Source organism: Bolinopsis microptera, chromosome 8, assembly GCF_026151205.1.
Source record: "Bolinopsis microptera isolate Bmic1 chromosome 8, MBARI_Bmic_1.0, whole genome shotgun sequence".
NCBI lineage: Eukaryota > Metazoa > Ctenophora > Tentaculata > Lobata > Bolinopsidae > Bolinopsis > Bolinopsis microptera.
Window position 1 is genome coordinate 6,202,747 of NC_087079.1, and position 26,263 is coordinate 6,229,009.

At 38.7% G+C, this 26,263-nt stretch overlaps 1 protein-coding gene across 2 annotated transcripts; it reads left to right on the forward strand.

The window, feature by feature from the left end:
* The first annotated feature begins 942 nt into the window (after positions 1–942).
* LOC134819965 (uncharacterized) lies at positions 943–7,096 on the forward strand. Of its 2 annotated transcripts, none has more exons than XM_063830131.1 (8): positions 943–1,049; positions 4,107–4,197; positions 4,411–4,531; positions 4,915–5,040; positions 5,312–5,394; positions 5,975–6,126; positions 6,334–6,472; positions 6,625–7,096. In XM_063830131.1, the coding sequence occupies exons 1-8, from the start codon at positions 965–967 to the stop codon at positions 6,677–6,679; spliced, it is 852 nt and encodes a 283-aa protein (XP_063686201.1). In that variant the 5' UTR covers positions 943–964; the 3' UTR covers positions 6,680–7,096. The 2 variants fall into 2 exon arrangements, with proteins under 2 accessions (XP_063686201.1, XP_063686202.1); XM_063830132.1 differs by having other exon boundaries at positions 949–1,049; positions 4,918–5,040; positions 6,625–7,091.
* Positions 7,097–26,263: the final 19,167 nt, after the last annotated feature.

Here is a 26,263-nt window from a genome sequence, read left to right on the forward strand (position 1 = left end):
TGCAAATGTAATTTGTGGTATGAAACTTCCGGGTTGTTACTCACCAGCGCATGAATATAATTTCCTATTCTTTAACATGGGGAGTGGCGGTAAAAATGGGACGTATCAGTGATCAATGAATAAACTGAAAGTGAAGCACGTAGACTCTCGTGATCGTGATAGGACGGTAATAGTTCGCTTTGTTTTATCTTATGCCAAGAAATCTACTGGTCACCACCCACTGTATATTTGATTTATCAATATTTGATATTACCTGGGGACTTCAGGCTATCATGTTCATAAACATAAAAAACCGAATAGAGATTCGGCGGAATAACAGGCTGAGCGCGGCCCAGTAATATTTGATATTATTATTATGAAGTGAGCTGAATAGAGCTTGTACTTATAGTTAGTTATAGTGAATGGAAATCTAGCGTCCGCCAAGTTTAAACGAAACAACGGGCGCAATTCTTGTTATTAACGCACAATACACATGGGTGTAAATAATGTTTAGATATAAAATTGTTTGCTTGACGCTTAGCATCAACATCAATTTCAAATCCCCCGAACAACCGGCCGTTAAAAAGCTATAAACAATAAATACATGGTATTACTATTATTGTGGAACCATTTGTACCACTTATATAAGGAAAAGGTATATCTTTTGGGCGGGTTTTTGGGGTCGAAGGACTTTTACAATCAGATTTGTTCGAGTTTCCGCAAAAATTATTCCAATCGCCCGATTTTTGGGGTGGTTACTTTTATTCTTCAATTGTTCCTTAATCGAATAATATTATCTAGATGTAAGAATAAAATTATTAGTCTCTTGACGACCAAACTAAAATATACTTATGTTTCACCCAAACTAATCGAACTTTCAAAATGAGATGGAATATCCCGCCTGAAGTAAAGTTCACCGACTCTACTACTTCTAACAAGTGTTCTGTTTTACTAAAAAGTGTTATTTTAGCTACTTAAAGAAGATATGACGGGGATGACAGATCACAAACCCTCCACTGATGACTACATTCCAATGTCGACCAACATGATGGACCCTCTGCACAGCACAGGTATGTTTGTTTGTTCGTTTGTTTGTTCGTTTGTTTGTTCGTTTGTTTGTTCGTTTGTTTGTTCGTTTGTTTGTTTGTTTGTTTGTTTGTTTGTTTGTTCGTTTGTTTGTTTGTTTGTTTGTTTGTTTGTTTGTTTGTTTGTTTGTTTGTTTGTTTGTTTGTTTGTTTGTTTGTTTGTTTGTTTGTTTGTTTGTTTGTTTGTTTGTTTGTTTGTTTGTTTGTTTGTTTGTTTGTTTGTTTGTTTGTTTGTTTGTTTGTTTGTTTGTTTGTTTGTTTGTTTGTTTGTTTGTTTGTTTGTTTGTTTGTTTGTTTGTTTGTTTGTTTGTTTGTTTGTTTGTTTGTTTGTTTGTTTGTTTGTTTGTTTGTTTGTTTGTTTGTTTGTTTGTTTGTTTGTTCGTTCGTTCGTTCGTTCGTTCGTTCGTTCGTTCGTTCGTTCGTTCGTTCGTTCGTTCGTTCGTTCGTTCGTTCGTTCGTTCGTTCGTTCGTTCGTTCGTTCGTTCGTTCGTTCGTTCGTTCGTTCGTTCGTTCGTTCGTTCGTTCGTTCGTTCGTTCGTTCGTTCGTTCGTTCGTTCGTTCGTTCGTTCGTTCGTTCGTTCGTTCGTTCGTTCGTTCGTTCGTTCGTTCGTTCGTTCGTTCGTTCGTTCGTTCGTTCGTTCGTTCGTTCGTTCGTTCGTTCGTTCGTTCGTTCGTTCGTTCGTTCGTTCGTTCGTTCGTTCGTTCGTTCGTTCGTTCGTTCGTTCGTTCGTTCGTTCGTTCGTTCGTTCGTTCGTTCGTTCGTTTCGTTCGTTCGTTCGTTCGTTCGTTCGTTCGTTCGTTCGTTCGTTCGTTCGTTCGTTCGTTCGTTCGTTCGTTCGTTCGTTCGTTCGTTCGTTCGTTCGTTCGTTCGTTCGTTCGTTCGTTCGTTTGTTCGTTCGTTTGTTTGTTCGTTTGTTTGTTCGTTTGTTCGTTCGTTCGTTCGTTCGTTCGTTTGTTCGTTTGTTTGTTCGTTTGTTCGTTCGTTCGTTCGTTCGTTTCGTTCGTTCGTCTGTTTTCCGTTTGTCAGTTTTTTGTTATGTTATATGTCGTTTGTCTTTTGTGTGCGCTAACCACTCCAATCATTGAACTTTAGCTCAATCTCACACGCTGTTTTCGTGCTTAGTTTTGTATTTCTTCAATTAATTGCATAATATTCAGGTTGTATTCACTCATTTGGAATATATTTACGGACATTCTTTAACAGGGGAGGCCGTAGCGTTCAGTATTAATGCATTAAACTGAAAGTAGCCGTAATTTTGTCGTGAAGTTAATAGTTCCGTTGTTTTTTCATTTCGAACTTTCGGTCCACCTTCGATATTTTTGTCAAATTGAAACTTTGAGACTTCTATTGTGCGTAAACATAAACCGAAAGGATTCCTGGTGCCCCGGTAGCGCGGCACATAATATTTATATATATATGAGTAGTATATGATGTTTTCAAAGTGGTGAAATTGCGGAAAAAAACAACGCAATTACTGTAAGCACATACAAAAAACATAGTCATAAAATAGTTTGCTTAAACATGGCAACATAATTTCCAGCCTCTAAAATACGTAAATCTTGTTCCACGATCATTTGTCCCCACGTGTTTATAGGTTATATCTCGGATTGGGGGGGGGGGGGGGGGGGGGGGGGGGTCAAAACGTAATGAAAATAAACTGGTATTCTATAGGGAAATTGTCCACTGTATAGTAAAGGTTATCTTTGGCGGTTTGTCTAAGACTTTAATAATTACCCATTTCACGCCGAATGGGGTTTTTTATTCAAGTTACCTTATCATTAATCGATATATTTTGATAAAAAAATTTAGTCTTGACGATCAACTAAGAATATATTTATGTTCACCAAAAACATTTGATGAAGATGATATGGATATAGCACTGACATTTTACACTATATTTAACATTTTACTGTTTAACTAAATATTTTCTTACTTACTTAAAAAATATAGGATGTAAAAAATAATGTGCTACATTCAAATGTCACAAAAACCATCTGACAAAAAAATTTCGGATTGTTGTGGTTTGATTTTGTTCGTTTGTCGTTTGTATTTTTGTCGTTCATAATTTATCGACCAGTTTTCTGTAGTTTCTTCAAATAATCATCAGGTTGGTATCAAGTATCAATGGAAATATTGGGGAAAATATTTTAATCTGACGACACTACAAATTATCGATTACATCAGTCGATTACATTTAACCACAGATGATTGAATCCGACCACAGCTGTTGATAATGATTACATCCGGCCACACTCTAGTCTCTACTATAACAGTTGACCACAGCTAACTTCAGCTGATTCAGTTGACTGCAACTGATTCAATCCGACTAATTCTGATTATTTAGCTGAATACGCTGTAGTATTTTAGTGTTTAGTGAATCAAAAATTTCAACATACAACAATACAATTATCATCAAATTTTCCTTAATAACGAACTCAAAGACTCCACAAAACGGCAAACAGATGAAAATGAAATATTTGGAAGAGTGAGCCGGTCCTCGTAGTGGTGTTATCCTGACCTCTGAAAACAAACACAATGATTTGTTTGAATTCTACCGGTCAACATTTTATCTCCTAGCAAGCCGCACAGAACCCGTTAGAACGCATTAGATGTTGGTTTGCGGTGATGTTTGGAGTTCAGCTTCATCTCAGTTTCTGATGTTGGTTATTTGGACCGTTTAGAGTGTTTAGTTGGTAATCGCTTCTTTCTATATTCCACTTCCTAACACTAAACTGCTTTGTTGCACGGTTCATTTTATAGTTCTATATAAATTTTAAATTTCCTTCAGTGTTGTCACTTTGTAACTTCCTTCCTTATTGAGCTTTCCTTCTGATTATAATTTAATCTGTGGGATTTAATTTGGCTGGTGGTTTTGTTAGCCACCTAGGAGGTCGGTCACCTTCTTACTTGGAAATCGAAACTAAAAATACGCTATAGAAATACTTATTTCCGCAATAATTCAAGTTTTTCTGGCGAAAATTTATGTAACGTACGACTAAAAGTCAAGCGTATGTTCTACTGATAAATTTAATTTCTATTAGAGATACATTTGATGAAGCCAGACGTTAGATTTGAGGAAGATAAAGAAAACGACCAGCTGCATATACCTCTCACTCCGTCACCAGATCTTTTGTGAGTTTGTTAATTATATTCAATGAGGTTATTAATATTTTGTAAATCATTTTTTAATAAATTACTTTTTAGTAATTTACTTTTTATTTATTTGCTTTTTGATTAATTACTTTTTACTAAATCGGGTAAATCACTCATCAATTAATTACTCATTATGACAATAAATAATTACTCATAGTCATAATTAATTACTCATTAATAAATTTCTTTCAGAGATCACAGTGAAGACATTTTCTGTAAACTTCCACCAGATAACTCTGCCTGTGGTGCCCTGAGTTACTCACTACCCTTCCCTGTTTTCAACTACCCATCCTACACCCAGTCTCATAACCAGGTTAGTGACGTCATCACATGCCAAGTGATGTCATCACACCAAGTGACGTCATCACACCAAGTGACGTCATCACACCACGTGACGTCATCACACCACTTATCCATGTCGAATTAAACCACGTGACGTCATCACACCACGTGACGTCATCACACCACGTGACGTCATCACACCACGTGACGTCATCACACCACGTGACGTCATCACACCACGTGACGTCATCACACCACGTGACGTCATCACACCACGTGACGTCATCACACCACGTGACGTCATCACACCACGTGACGTCATCACACCACGTGACGTCATCACACCACGTGACGTCATCACACCACTTATCCACGTCTAATTACACCACGTGACTTAAAACCCCATTTCGACAGCAGGACCTACCAGCTGGCTATTTCAACTCGCCGTTCCCAACTCCCTCGCCGGTTTCCACTCCACAATCCTTTGTGTTTGATCCGACTTACCCTCAGATTCCTTATACTTCTCATCCGGGTAATATGGTGAGTGAGATTTTAATGTTAAAATATGTTTCATTTCATATTTTAGATACTATCGAAATAGTAATATTCATTATTCATCCTTACTGGACAGTATTTTAACTAAATTCATTTCATATTTTAGCTATCAATTAATTGCACAAGTACCGGGCAATAATTCTCCCTATACAACTTAGATGGCATTTAGATAATTACATTTCTAACATTGCTAACATTACTAGTACTGCTAACATTTCTAACATTGCTAACATTACTAACATTACTGCCTCTTCAGATGGTTTCGCCTGGAGGAGACTTTGCTTCCCGCCACCTTCCCGCACTCCCACTCCTAAAACCACCCCCTGCAAAGCGAAGGAGGTTTGTCAGGAGGTTAGTCAGGAGGTTAACCAGGAGGTTAGTCAGGAGGTTAGTCGGGAGGTTAGTCAGGAGGATAGTCAGGAGGTTAAGCAGGACGTTAGTCAGGAGGTTAATCAGGACGTTAATCAGGAGGTTAATCAGGAGGTTAGTCAGGAGGTTAGTCAGGAGGTTAGTCAGGAGGTTAATCAGGAGGTTAGTCAGGAGGTTAATCAGGACGTTAGTCAGGAGGTTAGTCAGGAGGTTAGTCAGGAGGTTAGTCAGGAGGTTAGTAAGGAGGTTAATCAGGAGGTTAGTCAGGAGGTTAATCAGGAGGTTAGTCAGGAGGTTAGTCGGGAGGTTAGTCAGGAGGTTAATCAGGAGGTTAGTCAGGAGGTTAGTCAGGAGGTTAGTCAGGAGGTTAACCAGGAGGTTAGTCAGGAGGTTAGTCAGGAGGTTAGTCAGGAGGTTAGTCAGGAGGTTAGTCAGGAGGTTAATCAGGAGGTTAGTCAGGAGGTTAGTTAGCAAGATTTTAGAGGTATTTTTTCAGCTACAATATTTTTTGGTTATTAAAGCCAAAATCTCTTGATGATTCATTTTACAGGACTAAAGCAGGAAAGAAAACCACTTCTAGTTCAAGTAGCGTATCTGGGAGCAAAACGCAAAGCAGTAACTCCGGTTCTAGAAAATCTCAGAAGAATGCTGTAGCTAGTAAGGTGAACGAACTTAAAACAACATTGCTCGAATATCATGACGGTAAATATCATTTTTTCAGTTTATTAAATTTCAAATAAGTTTTCACTCGGACTTAATTAAATTTAAAACCATTAGACCTCTTTTAGAACCTTTTTCAGTACACTAAAATTATTCAGCTGCTGTTTACTTGTTGCATAAACTTTTACTATCTAACGTATAATTCACCAATAAAATTATGAATTATCAAATTAATTAATAATCTCTCAGCTGCCAGTGACGAGCTGTGGAGACCGGGAGGTGAACCTAAGAAAAAGAACAAATCTTGCCAGACAACTTTCAAACAGCCTCTTCAGTTGGCGTCCTACGAGGAGTTCGCCTCACTTGCTCTTTTGCTCAGCGTATTTCAGTGAGTTTATTTGCTCAGCCTCTTTTATTTTCTGTGAGTTTTAGTTTCCTCAGCTAATGTATTTTAGTGGATGTGTTTGCTCTTTACAAACTTTATTCCACTTGGGTGTTGGGTGAGGTACTTATTTCTCTTATATCTTTATTTATTTCCAGTAAAGAAGCAACGGATGACGCTGGCAAGAGATACGGTGTAAAGTGTAAAGGGTAAACCCAGACACATGTTACCATGACAACCAAACTGAGACAGTTGCGAAGCTCCCTCCCATCTCAGAGCTCTTTATCACTCACGTTACAAAACTCTAATCAGTGCTACATGAGTGCGATTGGTTCACTGCCGGCGGGTTATTTCCGATTAACATGACTACACGTGTTTGTGGACACTTGCCTCGAAATTATAAGTAGGCTCTGTTTAGATCTCGGATGTTTTCTTCGAAACGTGGTCAGAGATAGTTTCCAGGGATCAAGAGGGTCACGCCTGTAACTTTATTTATTCAAGTCATATTTTTAGGAGTTTTATTTTATTTTTATACCAGCCGCTATCAGAATTTGTAATTTTCATGATTTATTTCAATTTTTAACATTATCTCATTGTGGTTTTTATCTGTTAACTTTTATAATTCAACGGAAGAATTTTTGTTTCATTTTGATTACTCCCGTTGACTGTTATAAAAAATAACAAGCCAATAGCCATACACTTCCATCATAAGTCAAAGTGACAATAATCCTACTCAAAGGACTAAACACAATTGACAATCATGCCCATACTAGTTGAGAGGACTAAACGCCCCTCCCATAGCCTAAATAAAACCACATGTATTCACAGAGCCAAATAATTGCATCAGGAGCGGCAAAACACCTAAACTTATCCAAGTATGACCCCTGTTATTATTATAAAGCGAGATACCCAACCACTGTTATTTGCGATGAGACTCGCGTCTCCGGGCCATTACCAAGTCAACATCATACATGCCCAGCAGACGTGATCAAGTCACGTGATACAGGGGTCCCTGATCCTCCGGGTGTATGCGGATAATATACCTCTTTTTTTGTTACTATGACAATCATAGTGAGGTCCGACAATCTGTAAGTGCTGCTTTACTGGTACTTAGCATAGTAACAGTTTGTTAACTAATACATAATACTTAATAGTACGGTAATTGCAGTGGCGTGATTGTGGGATATTGATTACTGTGGTGATGTGATGATTTTAGTTGGGGTTATTAGTAATACTGTCGGGATAGCTGATCACTGATGGATATTGTCTTGAGATATCTGCTCCCATGTCTGGATTTAGATTTATGACCTGCTGTCGAACGTCTAAATCCAAGTTTATGATTACTGATTTTTAGCGAGTATAAGTCGTGTGTTAATTGAAGAAGCTCAGTTGCCAAAACTTTTACTTTTGAAACGTCGAGTACGCTGGATTCTTATTTGTGACATGATATTCTTTCACAACTCGTTCGAGGAATAAATTAAATGAAACATCAACAGCTTGTTTCTTGTGAATTCTTGATATTTAATAAATTGCCTGATAAACAGTTACTTTTCAATTACTAGAAAGATATCTTTAAACACTATTGTGTGAACTGCAATCGAGTTGAGTGCAGTTGGGTTGAGTCTTGTAGAGATGGCTATGTGGCCATAATCTGTATTATTATTATTATTATCAAACATGGATGCAGATTGCAGAGTGATCGTAGTGGTGTTTGTATGGTGTGATAGTGGCTGGTGTTACATTCTTACATTACTCACTACTTACAGAGGGTCACTCACAACAGGACAAGTGCTCTTTTGCACTTTGATTTGAGGACATGTTCATTTGAGGGTGACCGACAACTGAGCCCAATTGAACTTAGTTCCCACGCAGTTAACAGGCACCGAATGATTACGCTAGTGTAATTTTGACACAATAGCTATGTGTAAAACTGATTGCGGAGGGGGGGGGGGGGGGGGTAAAAATGTTCCAAAAAATTATTACGTAATATGTGAAGGACCCCTAAGGTAGAAGTCAAAGTATCCTCCTCGTTGGTAAGACCACTTCGGACACTAGCCAATAAAGTGGTTCAGGTTACTTTGCTCAGATTACTTGGCTCAGATCTCGTGTATCAGGGAGATCCCATGGCAGGGAGGGCCTGCCATAGTTCAGATCTTGAGTCTTGGGTCGGAGATATAAAATAACAACAACTGTTGAGCCACCAAGACCACAAGGGCATACTATGAGTATGACCATTGCTTCTTTTGCATACATATCACTTTTCAACAGGCTATTCGCTACTACAATACCATATTTAGTTGAGGTAAGCCCACTCACTTAAAAGGGGTTGACTTGGCCATGTTATGAGGCTGGGTGAATGGGGCGAATATGTTGCAGGTCTTTGCCTGGGGTCAATATTACCAAGCTGTCAAAATATCATAAGTGAACTAGTAGCTCACTAGTCACTACTCAAAAAGACAAATAAACCTTGTTATTGCAGCTGTCCCAATATCATTAGTGAACTGGTAGCTCACTACTCAAAAAGACAAGTAAACCTTGTTATTGCAGCTGTCTCAATAGACGGAGAAGACGTATATATTTTTGTTGAACATTATAACTAGAAACCAGGCAGCAGCTAAACTAGAGCGGTATTTGGAAACCTGTTTATCTGTTAGTTATTTCTAACTGACGATTGGGTTCAGTTGTCGTTTCAAAGTTAATTAGGTAGACTGACTGGGTTTAACTTTTAAGATTATTTTCCCAAGCTACCCTGTCTAGAAAAAGTCCAAATTGGGTCCAGTTGTCCGGTAGCCTCATTTGAAGTTGAGGATATTGGTACAATGTTAGTGGGAGTATTGATCTGAATATGCTAATTTAATACTGACTAGATGCCAAAAGTATGCTTATAATGCCAAAAATGCTATTTTTTTATATAATTAATTATAATATATCCTGAGTCCCTGACCATCAAATCAACGTTCAACGTGTCGGCCTTATTTACACAACATTTATTTTCATGAACTAAAGTGGCGCATAAATATATCTATTTTTATACTTATAGATCTATTTTTAAGCATCTTAGCTCATAGATACTATTAAATCTCCATTTCACAAGTATCACCATCTCACATCTAAACCGGAAACGTAGTTCAAACATATATGAAACATAAACACTAAATAAAATGTTCAGTGTTAGCCATTACACAGATGTACAATTCATCTTCCTGATTATTCTAGAAGCGCGCGGCGTTCACGCCCACGTGCTGTCTCAAACATGTCGTGAACTCCAATCGCCATTTCTCTCGTTAACCGCAACGATACGTTTTGAAACTGCTATCACGAGACAGGATCTCCTGGGCCCGGCCCGGCTGTGCTGACAGCTGGACGGCAGACTGCAGGAGTTTGTAAATTGTATGTTTACTTGTCTAACTAGAGACATCCATAATGCGTGTCGTGCCGTTTGAGCGTTTATCTGTTATCTTATCGAACATCTCCAACGATCAGTTCGGATGTTGGATTCATCGCGTTTATCCTCATCCCATAAAAATTGTTTTATCGTATTATAGACTATAGTCTGGTCATTTCTAATGCACATTAACCTGAATTTCATAGTAAAGGGCTGAAATATGTTTTAGGGCATCTCCAAGAAATCTTGGATATCTTGCAAACCAATGAAACCTAATTAGTATTGCAATTGAAACACATTTCGTCAACTATATACTTATAGTTATATACCCGTACCACCCACCCAATCGTGGAACACGTTGCTAGTAAACGCCAGTAATTAGCAACGTCTTTAAGTACCGCAAACTGCAAAGTATAACTATAAGCCCCAAGCTGCCACTTCTTGCCAAACAACCTTTTAAATTACCTGTAACCGAAGAAATCTAAACCATAAAATGTAGTTTAACGGAGTAACACGGCTTCTCTCAAAGTTGTAACTTTAGCTTGCCTCCCTTGATCGTCTGGCATTCGAAATGGGCAAAATAATAGCTCTAAATTGTCAATTTGGCATTTTGGTTTGAGTGGTTTCTTTAAGTACCCAAAAATATGCATTTTAGTGCACACGTTGCTTTATAAGTTGTATATAAAAATGGCTATTGCGAGTCGTTTGTACCCTTTCGGAAGTCAATAGGGCTTTTTGTTATAGTGTCACCGGAAATTATTTTTTTGCCAATATAACTTAAAAAGTGAGCGTTTCAGTTCAATTGGCCACACAAGTAGGAAGTAAAATAAGGACCCGAGCACAGACTAAAATAGATCATAATAAGAGCACAGCTCAAAATAGAACAAAATCTGATTGGCAGTCACGCTGCACGTGACTGCCCGCACGTGACTGGCGCGCGTCCAATGGACGTTATGAAGGAGATTTGTTTTGGTTATAGCAGGAGAGATCACGTTTAGAGTGCGTGATCTGTCTGATTAGCCCACGTCACTGCACACGTGACTGTGCAGAGCCAATAGGGTGCTATGTAATTTGTGTAAGGTGTGTACGCTAGGTGCGTGTAAGGGACATCTAATTTATTATTAAACACAGCTGGCCTGCAGAGAATCGAAAATATAAGGACTTTTTATGGATGAAAATCGAAGCGAAAACCTTGTAACCCTATGGTTTCGAGTACGCTGAACAAGATTAAACTGGTTATAATTATCATACTCAAGGGCAAATTGCTTTAAAATGTACTTGAATGTCATAGATGCTATTATACTGGCTTATCGAGTGGCACCAGTCTCTCTCGCCACTAGTTCTCAGCTTATTATCGGGCTCGTGAAGGAAAGACCTCGAGTTCAGATGACGAAAACCATTTTCCCAAATAATGATTTTAAAATCTATTTTTCATACAGTAAGCAAGAAAAGCAGTCGGTAAGCAGTGTCTAATATCACATAATATAATCTTCATCAGAACGGGGTGAAACCTGGTTTCTTCACGTTCTTGTTGACGATCTTGACTGTCATGTCAATCTCGTCATCAAGTCGGAATGCTGGTGTGTCCAGACTTGAGTTTTTGTTAGGAGAGTGCTCTACCTTCTTTGGGGACCTGAACAACTGAAGGGGGTTCCTATACTTTGGTACAGGATAGTTCTTAGTTGGGGTCCCCAAACCTCTCTTGCTCCTCTCTTGACCATGGATAGCGGCTGGAGAGCGAGGAAGTGAGGCTGATCGGCCAGGTGGAGAAAAGGATGCCGATGTAGTTTGTGGGGCTGTGAGTGGCGAGGCCCCCTGCAACGAGTATCGACACAGGAAGAAAATCGAGAGGCAAAAACTGGCATTCTGAAAAACTCAGGTCTGCATTCAGCAAACAGCTTTACTTCTTAATTAGATAGTTTTTGTAAGATAATTGTCGATATCTAATGATTTGCAACTGTTAACAAGTAATCGATACGTTAGTTTTCATTATCAGTTACCAGGGTTACCCGGGTAACCAGTTGCCAGAGTTTCTATAGCAGCTACTGAGTTACTGGACAATCAAAAGGAGTAACCCAAATAGCTCGAGAGTCGAGATCACAGTCTGATCATGGACATTGAATAGAATAACACGTAAAATTTCGGCCTAAAATTTCAAGGTTTATCAACTGAAATAGTGAACTGAAAATATTTTACACAACTGAAATGGTAAACACAAAATACTAATCGAGATCAGCGAATTTACGTCGCCACGAATTTGGTAACCGTAGTAACAGTGTGTCACGTGTTAATTATGAGCCAATCATGGCAACCTGCGTGATAACTGATATAGAGATATATAAGGGACCGATAGATAAGGTGAGCTCAGATACATTCTTTATATCCACATAATTCTGCCGTTTTCTGACAAAAGTGCTTAAGTAACACAAGGTTCATTTTGTGCAAATTGACTTTAAAGATTTCAATTCTGTAATTGCTCTGGGCTAGCTACTGTCCAATTTAAACTGCACCCACTATGTTTCTAAGGTACTTTGTCGACTTTTGAAACTTCTGACAAGGTTTCATCATCCTAACTTCTCGGAAAGTGCCTCAAAATCACAAATTATAGTTTAAATTTCTTAGAAAAGTGCTTAAGTACAGTCACATCGGCAAATACTACATGTTCTGATGAAAATGACCCGTTCAAACCATTGGTCATCGAAAGTAAAACGAAAAATTAGCCTAAAACTGTTGTGATGAAACATTGGTTGTAAATAGGGGACACGCTGAAATAGAAAATTTAAAAATTTCGTTTTCTGAGAAAAGTGCTTAAGTACAGCCACATTAGTGGGAACTTTATCTGCGATCATTCTGACCTAAAATTTTACGACAAATTGATTGGTGGTGGTTTAAGAACACGAAAACACTCCCTTCTCCCCAGCGGATTAAAAAATAGTCGGAATTCTGCCAGCATTTCAACGAAGAGTTGATTGGTGAAAGTACGGGATAATAATAAATAATTTTCTTTCTTTAGAAATTAAATTAAGAACTCAGATGAGGCTTTCTTCATAAAGACCAATGATTTGCGAATTATTGATATCATAACGCGAGGCAAAGAAAAACAAGCGTATAAAAATGTAACATAATTGTTGTACATAAATAAATGGTAAATAATACAAGAAATAGATGTTTTTTAGTCAAACACTCGATTAAGATCTGTTATATCTGTACTATCAGGTAAATTCATCCAGAATACCCTACTACTCGGGGCCATAAGCCTGCACAGTTTACGTATATAATGTCTTGTTTTTTGGGAGTAGCTATCCCCCGGGGCTCTTCCTGGGCGAAAGCTATTTTTCAACCTATGGAAATGAGTCTCTCGTCTTTTTGTCTGAGAAATGGATTGAAATGAAAGGAAACCTCGTCATGATTTGTTTTCCATTCCATTTCTACAGACCCACGCTGGAAACTTACAACTTTAACATCTTTAGTTTTTTAGTTGCTTGTTCCATAGGACCTTGGCCACGTTTCAAAGTCTGTGCAGTTCATGCTTATCTTGTCCAGGTCAACATCTGGGCTGTTGATAATTGAACATAGGGCAGTAAATAAAGTCCAACACTTGTTTTGAGCAGAACAATTGTCTGCCCAAATCTGCTACCATCAATCTTGCCAACTGGCAAAATGTTTTATTGCCCTTATCCAAGTCGAGGACACATTCTCATCTTTCCTTCCTGCGATTGACTCATTCCAAAGAATCGCTAAAGGAGCTCCGTCTGACCCCAGCCTCGCGAAGGTCTCGTTAAATGTGACAAGGCGTCTTTAAAAAATCGCCTCCTTGTACTCCGGCATGTGTGGTAGTAAAAGAACTTTCTCCATATCAACAGAAAAGGAGCAGTGAAGCAAATCGCTTCTATCTCTTTGGTAATGTTCCCTTGCCTGTCGATAATCCCGCCAGTCTCAACTTATAAGAGAATAAAAAATTTTAGAGCAAATTATGACGTATATTTTGAAACGTTCTGCTTTGACAAATCGGCAATTTTGACGGCGAAGCTAGCGTTTCTGAAGTTTATGACCATCACCTGCAATCGATCCGCCGGGAAAATTTAGATTTGTTACCGATTATATAGTTTCAGTTGGCAGAATCAACATTTAATTAAACGTATAATGGCACTTAAGCACTTTTGTGAGAAAACGAGCCCGTTTTCACAAAAGTGCTTAAGTGACATAAATTGTTTTTTCCCAGGCCAAAAGACCCACGATCATCAAATTGCCGTCACTAGGCCAGTTTTGGACGTAGAAAACAATGCCACCGTTTTCAGTTCCCGAAATGGCACCATTTTTGAAATAAACTGCACCCGTTTTCCAAAATGTTACTTAAGCACTTTTCTCAGAAAAATTACCATTTTTTGCATTTTAGGGGGTTCCAAAAAGGGGGTTTTGGGGGGTCGGCGAATGTATCCAATGATCCTCAGGGATAGTTCTTGACCCAAAAACAAAAGTTAGACCAAAAAACCCGAAATTTCCAAAATGTTACTTAAGCACTTTTGTCAGAAAACGGCAGAATATATCCGTGGGAACTATTAACTAGTGTGTAAGTGTGGATCAATAACACTGTTCAGATTTTCGGGCATCAAAAATAAAGTGCAACTCCTATTCGGTTCGTGGGATATATCGCTTCTGGACAAATATTATGCGGGCTATATCAGCACGTGCTGTATTAGCGGGATAACAAATATCATCTACCGGCGCTGGCCCGCTGTACTACAAACAGCCCGCTACTGGATATATTGACACAAATTTACTAGCTGTACACTCAAAATTTGAGTCTCAAACCGTATTTGAGTCTAAAATACGGTTACTGAATTTGTGTCGAGCAGGCCTAGTTTTTAGCTATAATATCCATCTTAGAAAACCGAATTGAGGATTCCCAGCACTCAAATACAGTTAATAAATACTTTGATGTCCCTATGTTCCAAATTTATGGATTCATCTACTGTACACGGCACTGCATTGGGTAATCGTACTGTAGTGCGACACGTACTCTAGTGCGACAAGTACAGCTCTAGTGCGAAGTCCGACAAAAACACCCTCTTTTGCACTACAGTACGTGTCGCACTACGATCCAATTCCAGGTAGCGTACTCTAGTGCGACACAATATCCTGTCTTATTTCCATGTTCAGGTCAGATCCTCTTTCGCACTAGAGTGTATGAGTGCCCTTCTTGTGGACCTGATTCGTCGGGTCTTTTCACTTTACTTATTTCGAAGTGATCTTGTGGACCCGATTCGTCGGTTCACGTCATGTATTTCGAAGTGATCCACTGATCATAATTCCTTCGGCTTCGGGTCAATGATTTTAAATTGAATATTATACAGTCCAGGTATAGCGTACTGTAGTGCGACAGTGTCGGCCTTGAAAATTCTCTGTCGCACTTCAGGCTCTGCACAGTCACGTTTGCAGTGATGTGCGCTAACAGGAGTGTCAACCAATCTGTAAGTAGCCCTAACACAGTCATATGATAATAATTAGTTCATCATAAAACCGCTATGAATAAAACTGCGGACTAGAAATACCGCTTATACTCTTATAGAAGTCCCGATACAATCCTTGATACTGGTTAATATACGTATTCGTTAATGTTAGCAAATGTTTGAGAAAATGGTTTTCGTCTTCTGAGCTAGAGATCTTTCCTTCACGAGCCCGATAATAAGCTGAGAACTAGTGGCGAGAGAGACTGGTGCCACTCGATAAGCCGGTATAATAGCATCTATGACATTCAAGTACATTTTAAAGCAATTTGCCCTTGAGTATGATAATTATAACCAGTTTAATCTTGTTCAGCGTACTCGAAAACATAGGGTTACAAGGTTTTCGCTTCGATTTTCATCCATAAAAAGTCCTTATATTTTCGATTCTCTGCAGGCCAGCTGTGTTTAATAATAAATTAGATGTCCCTTACACGCACCTAGCGTACACACCTTACACACGTGTGCAGTGATGTGGGCTAATCAGACAGACGCACTCTAAACGTGATCTCTCCTGCTATATATGCAAGCCTCTTGATTTATAACCAAAACAAATCTCCTTCATAACGTCCATTGGACGCGCGCCAGTCACGTGCGAGCAGTCAGGTGCAGCGTGACTGCCAATCAGATTTTGTTCTATTTTGAGCTGTGCTCTTATTATGATCTATTTTAGTCTGTGCTCGGGTCCTTATTTTACTTCCTACTTGTGTGGCCAATTGTTGATTGTTTATTCATAACTTAAAGTTAAACTTGTATAATTTATATAAATGTGTTCATTGCATGCAGTTAATTGAAACGCATCCCTAGAAGTCTTCAACATCTTTCTAATAGTATCACAAAATCAGTTTTGGCCAATAACTCCAAAATTAGTGTATTATTACTATTAGTGGTATATCTGCTATTTGATCAGTTATTCGCTATTTAGTATTTAAAACGAATATTGCCAAGAGTTCATTGCCGCTCATGATTGAGCTGTTACGCTATTAACGTTAGCTTGCTGTGCCGGATGAGGTTGACTAAGAGTTAGAATACATCTTCATTAGACACAATAGACAGAGACTAAAGTAAAAGATGACCTGTCTGGTGTTTTCTAGACCCTCATTTAGGTTAAATGACCCCGCCTGCCGAGCTTCGGGAGAACACGAAGTTTCTACTCTTTGGTCATTGTTTCTCTCTCTCATTTCGGGTGCGATCCGAGTTTTCAAATAAAATGGGTTGCAATTTTTACTAGGGCAGATATATAGTAGCAGATACATGTTACATACCGTACCAGATACATTTTTTCTAAGAAGTTGAATTTTGTAATTTCATTTTATTGATCGATTTACTTAACTTGAAGTTGAAGTGGTATAAAAACTATAACCCTTTCGTTAGTAATAGTATAGGGCAGTCTGCAAGAGGATTCAAGATTCTTTTAAGCTTGGTTCCTCCTTGGGAAGATCTTCAGTTTCGGACTGAAATTAAAATATAATTTACTCGAAAGCAGTAAACAAAAGAGATTTAATTTCGCAAATAAAGATCTGAACACTATCGTTAATCTCCTACAAACCTATTTCATATTTCATAGGGTCCCGGCATTTTCTTCAGAATTGGGTTTTTATATAAATATCTATACTCTATATAATACTAAATGCTATTGTACGTGCACCAATTTGAAACATTTTCAAACCCCAATCTCAACAAAAGTCTAATCTAAAATTGCGTGGGGATGCCTCAAACTAATCCCAGTCTCGGCAGGTCATCATGTCAGGTAATTTGGTGGTGCACCATTGTGGCTTACTCAGACGTCCATCATATCATAAATGCGTTTTGAAAGTCAGTACACATACGCTGGTATGGGGCCATGTTAAGATGTTCTCGGCAATGTGTGCTCTTGTCACTTTTTACTACATTTCAGCGGCCAATATATTTTATTTGTATCTCCCTCTCCAGCCTCGATAAGAGTGGATAGTGTACAATGAGTGCCTCGACTAGCTAAGGTTCACGGTTGAATGAGGTGATGTAATATAGTTCAGACAGTAGAGGCTATAATACGTGCAGTTCCCTGGATATTATGAGGGGAGTGATAGTTTATCATCATCACGTGGAGGAACGGTCTGCACTGCACGTGCGTCTCTGGTGCAATTTTAATGGTAACTATCTGACAAGAGTCAACTTCAAGAGTCAACTTCAAGACCCTGTACTCCGTTTTAATTGAGGGTTCGTGTCATGCGGAACTTTGCTATACTCGAGCTATATTTGAATCAAAATCATTGTTAGATCGAACACCGGTTTTCTGTGTTTTCTGTGTTATATATATAACTAAACGTCTAAAATGGGCGGGAGCCTGTTTAGCGACACCTTTGTCTTAACTCTATATTTTAGACCTCCATCTGTTTGGTCAGTGTTTCGGCTTGTTGACTGTAGATGCACACATCACACATCCTCCCTTGATTTGTAAACTATAAATATATATAATAGATGTGGATACTGGCGGGGAGGTGATCATTGTTTGTTTACGTTTTAGTGGCGCCTCTATTAAGCAGGTCAAAGAGGTGATTATTGTTTGTTTACGTTTTAGGTGGCGCCTCTATTAAGCAGGTCAAAGAGGTGATCATTGTTTGTTTACGTTTTAGTGGCGCCTCTATTAAGCAGGTCAAAGAGGTGATCATTGTTTGTTTACGTTTTAAGTGGCGCCTCTATTAAGCAGGTTGAAGATGTGATGCAAATTTTGTATTATCGAAGGCTTGTAACACTTGTTACGCCTTCTTGTTACCCCCCTTTGAAGGTCCCGAATTATTTTCTGAACGAAAGCTCAAAAATAACCGAGAAATCGACCTTCGTATTAACTCATTTTGATGACTGTTTCTGACCTAAAATTGCACGAAAAATCGATTTAACTAGGTTTCAGAACTTATAAACACTTCCTAATCCCTCAAAATTGATGTTTTATAGTTAATACGAGCAACAAGCAACATATATTTTGATCCTTCGGTTCTACTCATGACCTAAGGAGTTAAGCTGAAACCGAAAGAGCGAGGCAATCCTCACCTTAACTGATCAAACTGGTACTAACACAATTTTCAGATAGAAATGTTCTTTGCGATACGTTTATTGCAGCTTTGCAACTTGAGTGAAGACCAGAGTACGAAAAAAAAAAAAAAAAACTGGAGGCAAAGGAATATATTATATCCATGAGTGCTCCCTAGCTTAACTGGGACGGTAAGTGTTTGAAAACAGAAACTAGGACACGAATTCTCTGACAAGAAATTTATGTTACAGTAGCAGGCACTTGCGGTGTACACAAGGACGGACATGGTTTTACCCATGAGAACTAGTACTACCTACTAGTTCAACATGATGCAGTATATTTTTACCAGGGTAGACACTTCAAATTTCAATTTGTGTGTTGTAATTAGTCATTGCCGTTTTAAATATGTAAACTTGGAATCATTCAAATTAAATTAATTAACATTCACAATCAGAAACATTATATTTATTTTTTTAAACAGATGCTTTCATGTTTGTTTTTTGTATAACCAACATTAAATTTTATACTACAGTGAGTACAGGAGTAGGGTTTTTCTCCTGTGTGAATTCTCATATGCACTGTGAGATTACTGTTTCTAGTGAACCGCTTACCACACACACCACACTCGTGGTCTGTGTGGTCGTTGTACATGTGAGTAGTGAGAGTATGTTTCTGAACAGTAGTATAGTCACAATGTGTACACTTGTACCAACTATAACTAAACAATGTTAATATTCTGTTCATGATTGGACGGTAAGAACCACAGTCAGTTGGAGGAGCGACCACAGCCTATCGTAAGCAGCACCCCACCCCCCCCCCCAACAGTTTGTATTGTACGTGGGGTCGTGGGCAGTGGGCACGGTTATATATTGTAACGATCACACTATTTTTAGTTCATGACGTAATCATGGCGTGTGTACCGCGGTGCCGATATCGCACGCTGACCTTGCCGAGCCAAGCTTTGGTAGAGATAACAATTTGAACAGAGGGTCAAATACAGATAAGGAAAGTAAACATACGATATCCATCCGCTTACTCTTCCTGTTTGTGATTGGACAGATCGGTGTCACGTGACATAACACCTCTATTACAATTGGTCGCTCGTTTAGGATCACGGAGCACATCAGGTCGTCAGAATAAATTTAATTCAGCTGTTAGTATGATTGTTATATTATTGTGGTGTTCGTAACCTACCTTTATTATGTTTCTTTTGACTTTGTTATCATGCTCTGCTCTGGAAATTGTGATATTACCTGTTCAATTTGTTAAGGAGACGATCTCCTTGTTGTTATGTTGCAGGATCAGAATGTTCGTGAGGAACAGTCACCAAAAGTGAGTTGCTTACCTGCTGTGTGTTTTCGTACTCTGGTCTTCACTCAAGTTGCAAAGCTGCAATAAACGTATCGCAAAGAACATTTCTATCTGAAAATTGTGTTAGTACCAGTTTGATCAGTTAAGGTGAGGATTGCCTCGCTCTTTCGGTTTCAGCTTAACTCCTTAGGTCATGAGTAGAACCGAAGGATCAAAATATATGTTGCTTGTTGCTCGTATTAACTATAAAACATCAATTTTGAGGGATTAGGAAGTGTTTATAGCTTCTGAAACCTAGTTAAATCGATTTTTCGTGCAATTTTAGGTCAGAAACAGTCATCAAAATGAGTTAATACGAAGGTCGATTTCTCGGTTATTTTTGAGCTTTCGTTCAGAAAATAATTCGGGACCTTCAAAGGGGGGTAACAAGAAGGCGTAACAAGTGTTACAAGCCTTCGATAATACAAAATTTGCATCACATCTTCAACCTGCTTAATAGAGGCGCCACCTAAAACGTAAACAAACAATGATCACCTCTTTGACCTGCTTAATAGAGGCGCCACTAAAACGTAAACAAACAATGATCACCTCCCCGCCAGTATCCACATCTTAGTCTTAACTTTAAGCTTTCAATGTACAATCTACACTTAAATAGATCTGAACCACATTCGGTAGACCTGGTATAGAATTTCAATAACGTGCGAGTTGTTACAAATCTCAGAATCATGAGTCTGAGTCTTGAAAGCTTATAATCATATTGGTACGCCCATAATCATTTTCATTTTTCTCAATCAGTAACCGGTGGCATATGTTACTATGTCTTGGAAACTAGCCAAGTTATTAGACTCGATCACGTTTTATCATCTCCAACTCTCAATCATATTCATGGCCTTCTTACGCGTGGGTCTTGCTTATTATAATTTAAAGTGTTACATTACCATAGCGTTGTAAGCTAGGCCTTCAGTTGAACTTGATGAATCTTTGAATCAGCTCTTCATTTACTTTGAAACTCGTTTCTTCGCGGCATGAACCTAGATGAGGAGGTGGTGGGTTTGGGGACGTTCAGTGATATTTATTTGTCTTGATGTCTCTACTGCACCAGACGGCGTTAATTTAATTCCAAACACGCTGATATAAGTCATTGTGATAATTATTCTTGTGTTATTATGTTTTGAAGATAAACGGTTTGGCGATTGATTACAAGCCGCATGGAGGTTGACGGAGGTTTATTGTATCTAACAGCTCCGTCTTGGAAATTTAACACGACACGTTTTCGTGCCACGGATAATATTATTGTATGTTTATTATATTGGCTATACTTTGATGATATCAGGAACATGTTTGCCTTGTTTCGATGTTAATAGGAACTTCCGACCGTTTAATATTTGAAGTACCTATTTAGATTTTGTTTCGGTTTTATAGTGCCTCATTTCACTTGATGTTTATCTAAAATAATATCACATTTGATACGATCAAGTTTACTTAGTTAAGCTTACTTTTATTGGTAGAGTTAGCTTCTTTTGATTCTTCTATCATTTAGCCTTATTCAGCATCCAAGATCATGAAAACGAGTACACATTAATAAAACAAATTGTTCTTATATAGTTATCCAGTTTTACAATACCAACAGTTACAAAAATGACAAATGATCATTGTCCAGAAACTCCCTGAACACCATTACCGAGCTTTACCCAATTTTCGATTCCCTAGAAACTTCCAAAGCCTCATTATCGAGCTCCCTCAAAAGGGTCGCACTACAACGCCCTCACATACTTCGGATACCTCACATACTCTCGCGCTGTTTAAGTCCTTATCCACCATGTTATCGTTCGTGTTCACGTATGCTTCATTGCTTCGTTCCTGACCACATTTCCCGCCATTTTATAGATAAGTAGATAGATAACCCTCTCCAGCATATCATCTCTAGAGCTAATCCTGTAAAAGCTGATATCACCCATGCTCAGTGGCGTAACGTTGCCTGTTGGCGCCCCCCCCCCCCCGCCCCGCCGAAAATGCGCCCCCCTGTTGGCGCCCTTCCCCTTTTGGCGCCCCTCCCTAAAATTGAACAAATTAGGTGATTTTAGAGGATACGCTGGTAAAATTTCTAAAAAAGTGTGTTTCTAGATCAAAACGCGCAGTTTTGCTAATACCTTTCGTTACGCCACTGAACACTCAATCATACTCAACACTCACTGAAGCTTCTGCTCAAGCAAACCTTGAATTTGGTAACCGACATCGCAGTGATATACGACCTGAAATCAACATCCGCCTTGTTAGCATTGAAGTTGCTGAAGACATCCTCAGAGAGCTTTGCAGCGTCTCCGAAAGGAAAGAAGTTTCCGTATATCTTCTTGAACTCCTCCACTGTGAGTGTGCTGTCTTGATGACAGTCGATCAGGAACCTAATATACCATTCTCGTAGCTCATTCTCCGGAAATTCTGTTATTTCACCCAAGTCTGACTTGTCCTCCGCTTTCAGTTTACTGATCGGCTTTCCCATGTTAACTAGAGTAATCTAGGTGAAGTTAAAGTATTTATAAGGGGGAGGGGAGGGGGGAAGGAGGGTTTATACCCCCCAGACTCAGACCAAAAAAGAAAGTTATCTGGTTGATGATCACTTAATTATTAATACGAGATAGCATTATTTAAATTATATAAATGTTCATAATAACTACATCAAACTGTAACTGATGATAACATGCAAACTATGAACTACTCAACAGTTGCATGCAAGTACATATTTGTGCTTACTGCTTTCTATTTTCTGACCAGTATTGATGACAACTAGATACAATCAGGAATACTAGATATCAGCTGTTAGACGCTGCGACGCTGCGACAAGAAGCATCATTTTATAACCGGGTTATAAAATCATGATTCTCGTCGTAGCTCGTAGCTACGAGGATTGAGGAATGGACAGTTAAAAATATCAGTCATGCAATCCGGATACATAATCCGGACATGTGGCCGGATATATAATTCCGACATGTGGCCGGATATCATTTTGAAAGCTGCTCCTTCCCTGGCTCCAAATCTTACATATGCCGATTGCCACAAAGCTCCGGGTCCGATGCTGCACTGTTGATGGTTCCAATAGTTACAATTAACATGAAACACTCCGTAACCAACAGGGTTTATGCAATACACCTCAACAAGACAGTTCGGGTACATGTGCTAATTACAGAATTAAAAGCTAACACTATCAGATCCAGTATGATCCTAACCTTCAGTATGTGATCCCAACTCTATAAATATATCACTATGTACCTACAGGTACAGTAGTACCCCGATATACCACGCGGAGTTTAGGAGAATGGAAAAAACCATGGTTTGCGGTATATCGTGATTTCGATTGATTGCATTATGTATGTTAAGCTCTATTTGGGGGAATTTCACCTAATGTTATATGAACTCAAATCAACACCAAATAAGACATGAGCTATGATAATTTACATTACTTGCACAACACGAGCTAATTAAATACAATTTGAGAAAAGGAATTGAGGCCCGTTATGTCGAGGTACCTGGTATAGAGAGGCAAGGTATATTCTAGTAGAGTCTAGACGTTTGCTGCATAGTATATAATATTATATAATGAGTTAGATAATGTAGCTGGTTACCCCCCCCCCCCTCCCTCTCAATCTCTCAATCTGCTAATAACATCATGATCTTACCTCTCCAGTCTCCAGTCTCCATGGCCGGGTACAGTGTGGAAATATCAAGATGAAGCAGCCAGAGAGAGAGAGAGAGAGAGAGAGAGAGAGAGAGAGAGAGAGAGAGAGAGAGAGAGAGAGAGAGAGAGAGAGAGAGTGAGATTAATCGTAAAAACGTCTGTACAGTTATGTGGTTCAGCTCGAGTGGAATGTTGCCAGTGTTGGTTTTTCTACTAGAAGTGATTAGTTTGGCTGCCTGGCCATGCAGTCTTCATTTCACACTGGATCTTTTATTTCCGCTCCTTTTTAGATTAATGGTTATCGAAAACGTCCACTATCAATGAGCTAGCTGGTATAATGATTTGTTCTTCACTGTACTCCTTTTTCGCTTTCAAAATTCTATTTCTAATAAGTATACGAATCATTACGTCCCCTCCAAAGTTGTATTTCGCACGGATACTTGCAGGTGATTATAATTTATAATTTACTGAAGCTCAAACAAGCCTCTGTAATTAAATTGATAATTTCTCGGCCGTGTGTTATTAATATTAGTCTCGTCTTGAATAAAGCACTAATGCAAATGTGAGACTATATGTGTGGTTTAATTTTAGTAGTTTAATGTTACTTTTTTAGTAGTTTAGTTGCAGTAGTTTAATTTGAGTGGGAAATTACTATGGTTACTACTACTAGTTAACAAATGTATTAAATCATTAAAAACTTAATTCAAATTTATGTAACAAATATTACTGGTAGTTTTGCTGCGCGAGTTTTAATTTAAATTGGTGTTTAAATTAGACTCTATTGAAGGTTGGTCTGCACGGAGCCTACCAATGTCGATTGCCTGCTTTGATAGCCACACACCCTTTTGTAGGTTTTTAACCTACCAAGACGCGCGCCGAATTGGACTCGTCGACGGTTCTTGGAACAAGTAATTTACGAGTATCACCTGCTAACACACCCTTCAGCAAGTGAGCAAGGACATCCTCCAATCATGCCATCGTGCCCATTTCTACAAACTGCACTTTCATTTAACCCATTACTAACCCTGTAGGATATTTTCTGAGATTTATACAGGGTTACAGGACGGAGCATAAAAGCATTTGAGTGCTCTTGGCTGACTTTACTTTGACTTTGGCTGAGTAACATAAATATGCAATTAAATTGGACATAAATATCATTGCATATTCAATTCCAACAAAGCCCTGATATTACGATTTGGCTTTTGACTGAATAAATGATAAGAAAGGTGTATAGCTATATTCGATTTCCAGCCAATATTATAGGGCAACCACTATAAATTAATCTATTAATCCATCAGCGATTAAAGAAGTTGATCACGCTATCGCCAGAGATGCAGGCATAATGTTGTAATATTCTCAGAATATGCGCCCACGTGTGTATTATAATCGCTGATCACGTGATATCAACTCCAACCTGGCCATTATTTCGCCACAAAACTAGTAGGTCTGACGTAGACCCATATTTTCTCATAGTGGCTTACATGTCACGTGACATATAAGCCACTCTAAGAAAACGTGACTCAAACTTATAAAAAATATCCGCATTGCGGATTCTCCCTAGGGACTCTAGTTTTGAGATCAGATCTGGAGTTACCTACTTAGTCTAATGCGATGATTTGGTTAATCCTCGAAGTGGTTATCTTAAGCTTTTTGAATTGGTTTGTCCTATTTAATTATGATACCATTAGAAGAAGCTTATCTGGTCTCATGGCCTCTTCGATTGTCTCACTAGAATTGGCATGTTCAGCATCCTTGTCTGCAGCATCTTGAATTTATTGAAAATTTGATGTCATCTGACAGTCCTATATAACTTATAACTTGAGCGCATTATTTACAATATTCCAATGACCACCACTTAAAATAGACAGACAATCAGAATCAAAATCGCTGTCAGACACGCTCATTATCTTTTCATTGTTCAGATCAAGTCTGCAAACGCTGAAATTGTGCTTACAACCCGTACGTGTCGACTCCTGATCCTCTATAATAACTATAAGGTTCCGTCCTGACGCCCTATAATCCTCTATAATAACTTCAACTGTCCGTCCTGACGCCCTATAATAACTATAAGGTTCCAAACAGACATCCACCCTCGTTTAGGCGTCAGATCCGCTCAATTTAAATTATAAAGTCGCGCCAATGTTCTTACTCGACCCTGCTTCATTTGAATTTGTAGATCAATCCAAGCTCTTAACAAAGTTGGACATGTTAATTAGTTAATTGTTCAGCCTCGACAACTCACACCTCCTGAGGTGGTCCTCCTGTAGTCGTAGTCGATGTAGTTGACTGGGGAATTATCATTCCATTGTCTGCACCTCATGGAGACTAAGTTTAAAGTATGATAGTTGACTACTTGTTTATGTTATGCTCGAGTTGGGAGTTGTTTTCTGCATAATTTAATTTCTGAATTTGATAGTTATTGCCTCTGTAAAATTAAATCTTTGGTCTACCAAAACTCCAATGCCGCCAACATGTAGCAATCAATTTCAAGTTTATTTTTGGGTAAAGATAAATAACTGATTAGGATCTGATCCATTTCAGATAGGCAAATTGTAGCTCTGCAGCGAACCAAAGCTCCAACCAATTCCCAAGATTTCTGCTAAATTTGCCTCAGCTACTTAAAACATAATAAATCACGAAGATTAATCTCGAATATTGTGCTATATTAACTTATAACAAGTCGATATAATTATAACAGCTGTGATTAAAAAGCTGATATTCAGCAATGCAGCTGCTCAGCGGGACGTATTTGCCAACTCTCGGATCAGTAGTTCTAGCCCCATTAGTCTGACACCTTCTCCCCTAATTGATGACAGTAAACGAACATTGAATATTTTGCACATAGTATAACAAGTCTCCCAGGCAACTCATCATTGTCATAGCAACCAAGTCACGTGACAGTATACATTATGAG

What these genes read in the sequence shown, in the direction of transcription:
- LOC134819965 (XM_063830131.1), top strand. Translation starts at nt 965, where the DNA reads ATGACGGGGATGACAGATCACAAACCCTCCACTGATGACTACATTCCA. An exon ending in CTTCTCATCCGGGTAATATG is followed by an intron (nt 5,041 to 5,311) that starts GTGAGTGAGATT and finishes CTGCCTCTTCAG; the next exon opens with ATGGTTTCGCCTGGAGGAGA. An exon ending in CCCCCTGCAAAGCGAAGGAG is followed by an intron (nt 5,395 to 5,974) that starts GTTTGTCAGGAG and finishes TTCATTTTACAG; the next exon opens with GACTAAAGCAGGAAAGAAAA.